The 13,037-nt window shown below is 42.7% G+C and overlaps 1 protein-coding gene across 3 annotated transcripts in view; it reads right to left on the bottom strand.

The window, feature by feature from the left end:
* Positions 1 to 13,037, bottom strand: part of HCN2 (hyperpolarization activated cyclic nucleotide gated potassium and sodium channel 2) — a 192,420-nt gene that overhangs the window by 47,483 nt on the left and 131,900 nt on the right. For 2 of the 3 annotated variants that reach the window (XM_069767831.1, XM_069767832.1), the window contains 2 exons: positions 12,381 to 12,599; positions 6,463 to 6,609 (listed from right to left, as the gene is read on the bottom strand). In XM_069767831.1, the coding sequence (XP_069623932.1) occupies positions 6,463 to 6,609; positions 12,381 to 12,599 (366 nt within the window). The remainder of the gene's footprint in view (positions 1 to 6,462; positions 6,610 to 12,380; positions 12,600 to 13,037) is intronic. The other variant, XM_069767833.1, reaches the window with a different exon arrangement.

The raw sequence follows: 13,037 nt of genomic DNA, 5'->3' as shown, positions 1-13,037 counted from the left end.
GGAGATGACATACAGGTACATACTATATACAGGAGGAGATGACACACAGGTATATACTATATACAGGAGGAGATGACATACAGGTATATGCTATATATAGAAGATGACATACAGGTATATACTATATACAGGAGGAGATGACACACAGATATATACTATATACAGGAGGAGATGACATACAGGTATATACTATATATAGAAGGAGATGACATACAGGTATATACTATATATAGGAGGAGATGACATACAGGTATATACTATATATAGGAGGAGATGACATACAGGTATATACTATATATAGGAGGAGATGACATACAGGTATATACTATATACAGGGGAGATGACACAGCAGGTATATACTATATACAGGGGAGATGACATACAGGTATATACTATATACAGGAGATGACATACAGGTGTATACTATATATAAGGGAGATGACAAACATGTATATACTGAGGTGAAAATGAGAGGTGTGAGGTGAAAATGAAAAGGTGTGAGTGCAAAATGAGAGGAGTGAGGGAAAATAGTGTAGTGATCGGAAAATGACAGATGTGAGGTCGAAAAGACAAGTGTTAGGCGGGAATGAGAGGAGTGAGGGAGAAAATGAGAGGTGTGAGGGAGAAAATGAGAGATGTGAGGGGGAAAATGAAAGATGTGATTGGGAAAATGAGAGGCGTGATGGGAAAATAAGAGAAGTGAGGTGCTATAACTAACCACAGATATTTACTATGCCCAGGCAACGCCGGGCTCTTCAGCTAGTTTCACTCTAAAATCAGAAGACATTCAACCATTCAAGTCTATAGGTGCATGGAAATCATCGGACTACACTTGGATGACTTCAGAGTGCAGTCCACTTTTCGCATACTCTCACAATGGAGAAGATGGGAAAATTTAGTTCTCCATTTTCTACTCTGTGTGCTGCAATTTGCTTATCCGAGAGAATTGAATCACGGATCACAGTATGATCAGTGTCATTTGCGTTTTTAGGGCTTTTTCGTCACTCCTTGATGAATTCAGCAAATAATGTATTAAAATGTGCATAAATGTGTCACCTATAAAAGGGGGTTGTCTCAGAGCATCCATGTCCATATACCCCACTAGGTCATACAGACACTATAGAAATGAATTACCTTACGGAGACCTTTCTCTAAGCTGCTCTTGAATTTTACCTTCAGTTCAGTGTTTTCAGGAAAAATTGCATGGTTATTCACTTTTTTTGTATTGCTTAGTTTAAAATTATTAATTTTTTTAATGCAAAAAAAATAACAAGAACACAGGCGGACCCATCTATGCATTACATGAATGGCTTTTTTTTAAATGATGAGTGACCAACATGTAATTTGCTACATGTATAATCCCATAAAATCCTTTTTGTGCTGCCTGTGCTTTCTTTCATGCAAGTCTACTCTTTCACAATGAAGATTTGTGGAGTTTTGCTTGTTTTCCTGACAGGACACTTAGTTGGGATTCTGAGGCTAGAACCTTTAGCTTATATGGTGTGGCCGTAGATGGCTTTGGAGTATCTTAAATACATTTTAGTCTGCCTGTCCTAGTGGAAGCTGTTGGGAAAACCAAGAACAACATCTATTTATCAGTAGTTTATACAGTCATGGCCAAAAGTATTGACACCCCTGCAATTCTGTCAGATAATACTCATTTTCTTCCTGAAAATGATTGCAAACACAAATTGTTTGGTATTATTATCTTCATTTAATTTGTCTTAAATGAAAAAACACAAAAATAATTGTCCTAAAGCCAAATTGGATATAATTCCACACCAAACATAAAAAAGGAGGTGGACAAAAGTATTGGCACCGTTCGAAAAATCATGTGATGCTTCTCTAATTTGTGTAATTAACAGCACCTGTAACTTACCTGTGGCACCTAACAGCTGTTGGCAATAACAATCACACTTGCAGCCAGGTGACATGGATTAAAGTTGACTCAACCTCTGTCCTGTGTCCTTGTGTGTACCACATGGAGCATGGAGAAAAGAAAGAAGACCAAAGAACTGTCTGAGGACTTGAGAAACCAAATTGTGAGGAAGCATGAGCAATCTCAAGGCTACAAGTCCATCTCCAAAGACCTGAATGTTCCTATGTCTACCGTGCGCAGTGTCATCAAGAAGTTTACAGCCCATGTCACTGGCTAACCTCCCTAGATGTGGACGGAAAAGAAAAATTGACAAGAGATTTCAACGCAAGATTGTGGGGATGTTGGATAAAGAACCTCGACTAAAGGTACCGTCACACTAAGCGACGCTGCAGCGATACCGACAACCATGTCGATCGCTGCAGCGTCGCTGTTTGGTCGCTGGAGAGCTGTCACACAGACAGCTCTCCAGCGACCAACGATCCCGAGGTCCCCGGTAACCAGGGTAAACATCGGGTTACTAAGCGCAGGGCCGCGCTTAGTAACCCGATGTTTACCCTGGTTACCAGCGTAAACGTTAAAAAAACAAACACTACATACTTACATTCCGTGTCTGTCCTCCGGCGCTCTGCTTTCCTCTGCACTGTCAGCGCCGGTCAGCCGGAAAGCAGAGCGGTGACGTCACCGCTGTGCTTTCCGGCTGGCTGGCGCTGACACAGGATGCAGGAGGAGTGCAGAGAAGCACAGCGCCGGCGACAGACAGCTGAAGGTAAGTATGTAGTGTTTGTTTTTTTTTAAAGTTTACGCTGGTAACCAGGGTAAACATCGGGTTACTAAGCGCGGCCCTGCGCTTAGTAACCCAATGTTTACCCTGGTTACCAGTGAAGACATCGCTGGATTGGTGTCACACACGCCGATCCAGCGATGTCAGCGGGAGATCCAGCGACCAAATAAAGTTCTGGACTTTCCTCAGCGACCAACGATCTCCCAGCAGGGGCCTGATCGTTGGTCGCTGTCACACATAACTATTTCCTTAACGATATCGTTGCTACGTCACAAAAAACAACGATATCGTTATGTGTGACGGTACCTTAACATCTAAACAAGTTCAAGCTGCCCTGCAGTCCGAGGGTACAACAGTGTCAACCCGTACTATCCGTCGGCGTCTGAATGAAAAGGGACTGTATGGTAGAAGACCCAGGAAGACCCCACTTCTTACCCCGAGACATAAAGAAGCCAGGCTGGAGTTTGCCAAAACGTACCTGAAAAAGCCTAAAACGTTTTGGAAGAATGTTCTCTGGTCAGATGAGACAAAAGTAGAGCTTTTTGGGCAAAGGCATCAACATAGATTTTACAGGAGAAAAAACGAGGCATTCAAAGAAAAGAACGCGGTCCCTACAGTCAAACATGGCGGAGGTTCCCTGATGTTTTGGGGTTACTTTGCTGCCTCTGGCACTGGACTGCTTGACCGTGTGCATGGCATTATGAAGTCTGAAGACTACCAACAAATTTTGCAGCATAATGTAGGGCCCAGTGTGAGAAAGCTGGGTCTCCCTCAGAGGTCATGGGTCTTCCAGCAGGACAATGACCGAAAGCACACTTCAAAAAGCACTAGAAAATGGTTTGAGAGAAAGCACTGGAGACTTCTAAGGTGGCCAGCAATGAGTCCAGACCTGAATCCCATAGAACACCTGTGGACAGATCTAAAAATGGCAGTTTGAAGAAGGCACCCTTCAAATATCAGGGACCTGGAGCAGTTTGTCAAAGAAGAATGGTCTAAAACTCCAGCAGAGCATTGTAAGAAACTCATTGATGGTTACCGAAAGTGGTTGGTCGCAGTTATTTTGGCTGAAGGTTGTGCAACCAAGTATTAGGCTATATTCACACTTTGCGGATTTTGCAGCGGATTTGCAGCAGTTTCCCATGAGTTTACAGTCCAATGTAAACCTATGGGAAACAAAAAACGCAGTGCACATGCTGCGGAAAAAAACATGCGGAAACGCTGCGGATTACATTCCGCAGCATGTCACTTCTTTTCTGGGGATTTTCACCTGCTCCAATAGGAAACTGCAGATGAAAATCCGCAGAAGAAACCGCAGTAAAAACCGCGATAAATCCGCAGTAAAAACCGCGACAGGTTTTCACTGCGGATTTTGGAATTCCACTGCGGAAAAATCCGCAGTGGAATCTGCAAAGTGTGCACATAGCCTTAGGGCTGAGGGTGCCAATACTTTTGTCTGGCCCATTTTTGGAGTTTTGTGTGAAATGATCAATGTTTTGCTTTTTGCTTCATTCTCTTTTGTGTTTTTTCATTTAAGACAAATTAAATGAAGATAATAATACCAAAGAATTGGTGATTGCAATCATTTTCAGGAAGAAACTGAGTATTATCTGACAGAATTGCAGGGGTGTCAATACTTTTGGCCATGACTGTAGCTATAAATATGTCTATCAGATACTGTCAGTGTCTTGTGATTAAACAAGGTTTGGTCATGCCTCTAGTTTTTTCCAATAATGCTAGTTTTGATTTTAGTTTTTTAGAATGTTGGACAGAGTGTTCTCAAGCCTGCAGCTGTTAGTGTTGTTGCCAATATAGACTAACACAGACTAAAGTAAGCAAAAGTGACATCTGTAGTTGGTAGAAATTAATCTTCTACTGAAATTGGGTGGCATTTTCTATACCAAGCGGTCTGATATGCATACCTCATCTCCATCTCATCTGTGGCTCTTTTTAACGGGGTATTCATTGTATGAGGAATAGTTAGAAAATTGTCTATGTTGCTACTTGGCGGATGTCGAGAGCTCTGCTCCCTTTCAATATTCAATTATTACTTTCCATGGTCATGTGATAGACACAAGTTTGTTACAGAACACGTCTGATACACAACTGGCCAATGAACACTCCCACTCAATGCAGGCAGAGATCTTGAAAGTTTTCGGGAATTGATTCAAAAATTAGAAAATTGCATATTTTTTTCTATTATACAATGAAAAAGCTTTATTTGCGGAGACAACGATACCCCTTTAACTGGTTTCACTGGCAATGACTGCAGTCTACATTATAAAGCCCAGGATCATAGTTCCAGATAGAATAATCAGAGAGGTGGAAAAGTTTAGAGGAAACAGATGGGCAAGGGAGAGTTGAAAGGGAGCAGAAACCAGACAGTCTGAATTCTGTCACTTTGCATTGCTTTCCAATGACCCCAGAGAGGGAATACAATATTTTTTGTTCATGTAAATCTGACAGGGAGAAGGACTTGGGGATCCTAGTTAATGATAAACTTACCTGGAGCAGCCAGTGCCAGGCAGCAGCTGCCAAAGCAAACAGGATCATGGGGTGCATTAAGAGAGGTCTGGATACACATGATGAGAGCATTATACTGCCTCTGTACAAATCCCTAGTTAGACCGCACATGGAGTACTGTGTCCAGTGTTGGGCACCGGTGCTCAGGAAGGATATAATGGAACTAGAGAGAGTACAAAGGAGGGCAAGAAAATTAATAAAGGGGATGGGAGAACTACAATACCCAGATAGATTAGCGAAATTAGGATTATTTAGTCTAGAAAAAAGACGACTGAGGGGCGATCTAATAACCATTTATAAGTATATAAGGGGACAATACAAATATCTCGCTGAGGATCTGTTTATACCAAGGAAGGTGACGGGCACAAGGGGGCATTCTTTGCGTCTGGAAGAGAGAAGGTTTTTCCACCAACATAGAAGAGGATTCTTTACTGTTAGGGCAGTGAGAATCTGGAATTGCTTGCCTGAGGAGGTGGTGATGGCGAACTCAGTCGAGGGGTTCAAGAGAGGCCTGGATGTCTTCCTGGAGCAGAACAATATTGTATCATACAATTATTAGGTTCTGTAGAAGGACGTAGATCTGGGGATTTATTATGATGGAATATAGGCTGAACTGGATGGACAAATGTCTTTTTTCGGCCTTACTAACTGTGTTACTATGTTACTGACCCAGCAAACAACCACTGAAATTGCTGATTGGCTGAATGGTCATGCGACTGGTGATCGACGACACCATTACTTCCGGTCTTCTGGAACTGGTGCACCACCCCTGTCATGACTGAAAAAGCAAGCCTGATGAGGGAAGTAGAGTTAATTTCCCTCCTGGCAGTGGGGCTCTCAGTGCCAGAGCCACTTGGTATCAGAACGCTATTAACCTGCAGATTAACCCCATATTTACATGACAGGTGATACATGCTGCCTATGTGTGTTTTACCAATAAAAGCATACTTTTAATAGCTGCCCGGGAGCAGCCTTGCATGCAGCTCGGTCCCAGGCAGCTTTTCCCTGCCCACTGATAGTCACTGCCAAGTCTCTGTCTTCGTGCGGCTTGTCAGTCACTTTCACTGGCATGGAAAAGCCACCAGGGTCCTCAGTCCCTGGCAGCTATTAAATTATGTTTTTTTCTGAAATGCTGCAGCGTTATACCGTAAGTTTGTAAAAGGTGTAAAAATGTCCTACAAGAAGTTAAAAAGATTAACCTAATTTCCAGTGCATTTAGCACTTATGCGTGTTGTCCCAGCCTAATTTATGGGAACAATTTTCTCCATCTACAGCTTCATACCTCTCTCAAAGGTTCATTTAGCTCCTCAAGGATGCTGTCTTCATCAAACATCTTCCCCTGGTATCGGTGCTCATAATAATCATGAAGCCTTTGGCGAAAATCTGCAGGTAGTTTATGGAAGGACATGTACTGTTCCACTTGCTTGTACTGTGAATATGATCAGATACAACATCATAAAGGAGACATTAAGGAAAAGATAATCCTATATGATCTCGCCATTTTGACTGCAATGATTTCAAATGGCATCATTCCCACTATTCTTTCCAGTTGGCTATGCTCCCATCTTTTGTATTGTCCGAGGATTATCGCACACTCAACACCACTGACATTAGCGAGCATGCAGGAGACACCTGGATTATAGGAACTGGAAATATAGGAATCGCCCTGACCCAGACATGAAGTTATGCAAGAGACTCACTAGCCTTCTCCAAACGGGATACAGTACTATAGCAACGTTTGTACATATTCTATCTACTCCATGAGTGGAGGTGGTGAACCTACTAATAGATTATAGAACTGCATATACAGCAATCCCTCATTATAAACTTTACTTTGTTTGATAATTTAGTAGGTTTTACTAGACTCCTCTGTAAGTAGAAAAAAGAAACGTACAGTAAAGATCATCAAATCCCCATAGAAGAATAAAATATTAGTGGAAAAATGGTAACAAGTATGGCATTTGGCATGTAACTACATAAATATATTAGAGACTCCTGTTCACACTGTCCCTGGTTCTGTACTTCCTAGAATAAAGAAATTGGGGGATCCTTAGATGGCACTTCTTTACCTTAAGAACTATAAGGCTGCCGTCACACTAGCAGTATTTGGTCAGGATTTTTCATCAGTATGTGTAAGCCAAGACCAGGAGTGGGTGATAAATGCAGAAGTGGTGCATATGTTTCTATTATACTTTCCCGCTGATTGTTCCGCTCCTGGTCTTGGCTTACAAATACTGAGGTAAAATACTGACCACATACTGAATGTGTGAATGCAGCCTTAATCTGTGGAATAGTCTGTGGCCACAGCGGGAACCATTCATGATTTCAAAAAGAATGGCTGAAAAGCATTTTTTTTTTAGAAGAAGAAGAAATGTATAAGGGTATGTTTGCACGGTCAGGATTTGACGCAGGTAAAATCTGCATCTGAGGTCACTGGCAGGTCACCTGCGTTTTTTATGCGTTTTTTTCCACAAGCGTTTTTGATGCGTTTTCTCATTTCATGCATTTTTTGTGAATTTAAATAAAGCTAATTGAAAGTTGGCTTCTGGGAAGGAAAAAAAAGTGATTTCCTGTTTGCAGATATATTGGGATATGTTCCCACGGTCAGTAAATGCTGTGAGTTGGACGCTGCATACATCCGCATTTTTCAAGCGGATTTGTGTGTGTTTTTGTAAGCTAAATAAAGATATACAAAAAAAAAAGAAATCCCCTCCAATATGCTGTAACATCTGGACGCTGCGTGTTTGATGCTGCGGCTCTACGCAGCGTCAAACATGCAGAGTTTCCTGAACGTGGAAACATACCCTAAGTGTGTAAAGTTATTTTCTAAATGTTTTGTCCAGCAGATTGACAAATGGAATCAAAAGGGAAAGATTAACTGCTTTAGAGCTGACAGATGCATTGTGCTTGTGTACCATCTGTTAATCCTTTCCCATACCTCAGTTGAACTTGATGGGACATTTATTTTTTTTCAACTTTATTAACTATACAACACTATGTAATGCAGACATCAAAGACATGGATGAAACAGGACAGCATAAACAAAAGGTTTAAAAAATATATATGGAAACCTTGATGATTGCCTAGTATAAAATTGCTAGCATGATTGAAGGAAATCTGTCAATAGGATCAATCCTCCTAAGACGTCTATATGGCCGTGTAGGTCACAGGAAGCTGTAAAAAATGACATTTCAATATCTATAATACAATTTTTAATTCCAGATAAAACCACGTTTTTCTTATATGTAAATGAGCTGTTCAGGACTATGGGCCGGACACTGATCTGCATGAGAATCTGTAATAATGTTACAATACAGCGGAGCTGTGTGTGATCATACCGGACACATCTGCAGGTTCCTCTCAGCTTCAGATTCTATCTAACAGGCAGACAGTGGGTAATAATATTACAATACAGCAGAGCTGTGTGTGATTACACCTGACACATCTGCAGGTTCCTCTCAGCTTCCATCTCACAGGCAGACAATGGTGTAATAATGTTTCAATACTGCAGAGCTGTGTGTGATTACACCTGACACATCTGCAGGTTCCTCTCAGCTTCCATCTCACAGGCAGACATTGGTGTAATAATGTTACAATACAGCAGAGCTGTGTGCGATTATACCTGACACATCTGCAGGTTCCTCTCAGCTTCCATCTCACAGGCAGGCAGTGGTGTAATAATGTTAAATACAGCAGAGCTGTGTGTGATTATACTGGACACATCTGCAGGTTCCTCTCACCTTCAGCTTCCATCTCACAGGCAGACAGTGGTGTAATAATGTTACAATACAGCAGAGCCATGTGTAATTACACATGACACATCTGCAGGTTCCTCTCAGCTTCCATCTCACAGACAGACAGTGGTGTAATAATGTTACAATACAGCAGAGCGGTGTGTGATTATACCTGACACATCTGCAGGTTCCTTGCAGGTTCCTTTCAGCTTCCATCTCACAGGCAGACAGTGGTGTAATAATGTTACAATACAGCAGAGCAGTGTGTGATTATACCTGACACTTCTGCAGGTTCCCCTCTGCTTCCATCCCACAGGCAGACAATTGTGTAATGTTACAATACAGCAGAGCTGTGTGTGATTATACCCGACTCATCTGCAGGTTCCTCTCAGCTTCAGCTTCCATCTCACAGGCAGACAGTGGTGTAATAATATTACAATACAGCAGAGCTGTAGAGCTACAGCTATTAAGGTGTTTGTAAGAAGACGAAGTTCAGTTCTACTGTTCTACATGATTTACATGTCTCACATGTCTTACATAAAATGATCTCTAGAGGCAGATTCTTATGCAGATCAGTGTCCGGCCCATAATCCTGAATAGCATGCATATATATATGAAAAAGGTCTATTTCTGTGGAAAAAGACATCAGATCACAGATATTAAGGTATCATTTTATTCAGCTTAGTACCACCTACATGACCATTTAGATGGCATAGGAGCTGTAATCCTACTAAATTCTCTTAAATTATGATGGCTGGGTAAAGGTACTGTAGCTACAACAGGAACAAGGGTTACACCTGTGTGCTGTAAAAATTGCAGCACAAGTCACTTCTATATTTCCCTAGGAGGGCTAAATTTACAGCATGCTGCAACTTCTGGTTGCCCAACTTTTCAATGTGTAGCCTAAGGCTATGTGCGCACATTGAGCATTTGCTTGCAGAAATGTCTGGAAGGTTTCTGCATCTCTTGGCAGGAAAAACGCTGTGGAAAAACATGCGAATTTGTACAGCAATGAAGGCTTTTTTGAGCTATATAAAGATATTTAATAAAAAAAGGGTTGTGATGTAATTTGCGTGGGCTCCTGTGTAATTTTAATAACCAGCGCCTGAGGGCTGATGTTAATATTCTAACCAGCAGAGGCTAGGCAGGCAACTGCGGGCTGATATTATTAGCCTAGGAAGGGGCCATGGTTATTGGCCCCTCAGACTAAAAACATCAGCTCTCAGCCGCCCCAGAAAAGGTGCATCTATAAGATGCGCCAAATGTGGCGCTTAACCTCGCTTTTCCCACTTGCCCTGTAGTGGTGGTAAGTGGGGTTCATATTTGTGGGGTTGATGTCACCTTTATATTGTCAGGTGACATCAAGTCCACAGGTTAGTAATGGAGAGGCATCTATCCATTAGTAACCACACAGTGATATTGTGTAAAACACACAGTTATCAATGAGAGCACACGTAGCCAGATGGGAGCCATAGTCTCATCAGCCCATGCCTGCTGACCTGCAGTAAGCTTTTTACCACAGGTCACTGCTGCGGGTCGCAGTAACAGCTGCGGAGTCAAGCTGACATCTGACAGCATGATCCCACAGCGCTCTGACCAACAGTACCGGCGATAGCATTACCGTGAGTGACGGTCACAGCTGCGGGGTCACGCTGACATCTGGCTGCTCTAACCGATGGTCTTAACGGAAGTTGCATTACCGCCGATAAGAACCACCGCATCCGTGTTTCCTATGGAAAAACTCAGCAAATCCACAAACATATTTACACCTGCGTTTTTGCTGTGAATTTGGCTGACTCAATTGAAGTCAATGGGTGAAAAACGCACAAATAATTGACATGCTGCAGAAAAAAACGCACTGCAAATACTTAAGGAAATGTACTGATCATGTGCACAACACTTCTGGATTGTCAGTGAATTACCGTATTTTGCGGATTATAAGACACACCTCAAATAGGTGAGAAAAATAGGAAAAAAAACCTTTTTTTTTTAATAAAATGGTGGTGCTTCTTATAATCCATGTGTCTTATCGCTTACCGGGGGTGGTGGCTGTGGTGAAGAGGGGTCCCAGGGTCACTGCTGGAGGAGGCAAGAGAGGAGCGTTGCTGCAGGCCGCAGGCTGGGATGAGGGGGTGTTCGGATGTGACCTGGTACCGGTGTTCGGTGGTGCGGGGACTCTGCCAACATTTTGTGAAAGCCCAGAGCTGCCGCGCTTACATGGTTTACTATGCGGTGGACTCTGGGAAAATGACTGCCAGGGGCAGCGCATGCGCAGATGGAGAACTTCGCACCAAGATATCAGGAGATGAGATCTCGGGGCTGAGATCTCACCTCCCGAACAACCGGCAGCGGCACACATCCGAATACCCCCACATCCTGCAGCAATGCTCCACTCTTGCCTCCTCCAGCAGCTACCCTGGGACCCAAGATGCACCCCCATTTTCCCCCAAAATTGGGGGGTGGGAGGGAGGGCGTCTTAAAATCCGAAAAATACGGTAGCTTGCATAAGATTCCATACCGTTTTTGGCTCATTTCCGCGTGGGGAAAAAGGTATAAAAACCACATTGTGTGCACATAGCCTTAGTAAACCTGGGTTCAAATCCCACCAAGGACAATATCTGAAAGGAGTTTGTATGTTTTCCCTGTGCCTGCACAGGTATCCTCATACACACCAAAGACATACTGATAGGGAATTTAGCTTGTGAGCCCCAATGGGGACAGCGATGATGAGGTCCAGTGTCCGACTGGGGTGACAAGGGCCCACCTGCATGCAAATATTATACTACCTTCGTTCACAAATTTACCTATATCTCTATATAATAATAAACTGGGTAGCATGGTTAATGAATGATGAGCTTTTTTCTGTACAGAGTGAATCATGTGTATTATGCCAAGTACTGCCCATACAGTGGGGTTGGGGGCCCAGATCTACACAGGGGCCCACCGGGGGATTCCTCTGTTACCCTGTGGGCCAGCCCGAGCCTGGAAACAATTGTGGAAACAATGGAGCTATATAACGGAATGTAATAAAATTGGTTATTCTTACTACGACTTGTGGGCAATCCTATGTTGCTGTGGATCCCTTTGGTCTTACATGCCTCCTAACAATTAAACCCCCTATTCACAGGATATTTCCGCACCAGCTTCATCTAGGAATGCATACAAAAGTTCCCAGAAACACACGTAAAGCGCCATGGAATAAATGGCGCTATAAAAATGTATAATAATAAAAATAATAAACACCCATTTTAGGTCAAATATGCAGTAGTGTCATTCCTTTTGAGGCAGATTCTGTGAAAACAGGGTGGGTGAGAGGCTTTGAATACCGAGTGAAAGCTTTAAAAGCAATCAGACTTCAGCTTTCATTCTCTGATCCGTACTGGGAAAATAACAGCAGGAATCTACACAGCTAAGAGGAAGAAATAGTCATAACAAAAGCGAGGGTTTGTAGTTAAGAGACACTTACCTTTTCTTGATACTGTCTGCGAGAGGAGTCCAGTGACTGGATAAGAGCAGTAGCATGGCCAATGAACATGGCATAGCATGTGGCACCTACGATCATGCTCAGCATAGTGAGCCAGATATCAGACATGCTCTCTGGAGCCTGGCGCCCATAACCGATGCACAACATGTGGCTCATGGCTTTGAAAAGGGCGAAGGAGTACAACTCACTCCACGAGTCATTCTGTGCAGGAGCACAAAAACAAAATTAAACACTCTCTTAGATGCTGCCCATCCCCGTCCTGCTTTCAGGCTGAAGGTGAGCCTTTATATAGTGTATCAAACTCATTTTTAGAATTAAACTAACAGTGCACATCCCAATTTTTTTTTCGTGCCCGTGCTGAAAGGTGGCATGGATGAGGCATGCCACAGATGTATACATATACGGTATGTTTTGTGCAAGGACATGAGCTTCATGTCCATGTAACGATCCATGCTGCAACCATCGAGGAGCGAGCATCAATTAAGTGCACCCACGCACATGTGCAAACACTGTGCTACACATTCATGCACCATTACATTGAATTTCTAAGCGGTGTCCCATAAACAACCCTCTAAAACATATACAGACCAAGAGATCCAACTACAGACACTGCTTAGAACACACTTTACCCAAAATAGC

This window comes from Ranitomeya imitator, chromosome 1 (assembly GCF_032444005.1).
Source record: "Ranitomeya imitator isolate aRanImi1 chromosome 1, aRanImi1.pri, whole genome shotgun sequence".
NCBI classification, from domain to species: Eukaryota; Metazoa; Chordata; class Amphibia; order Anura; family Dendrobatidae; genus Ranitomeya; species Ranitomeya imitator.
The sequence above is the reverse complement of the archived record's forward strand: the minus strand, read 5'-3'. Positions and strand labels throughout refer to the sequence as shown.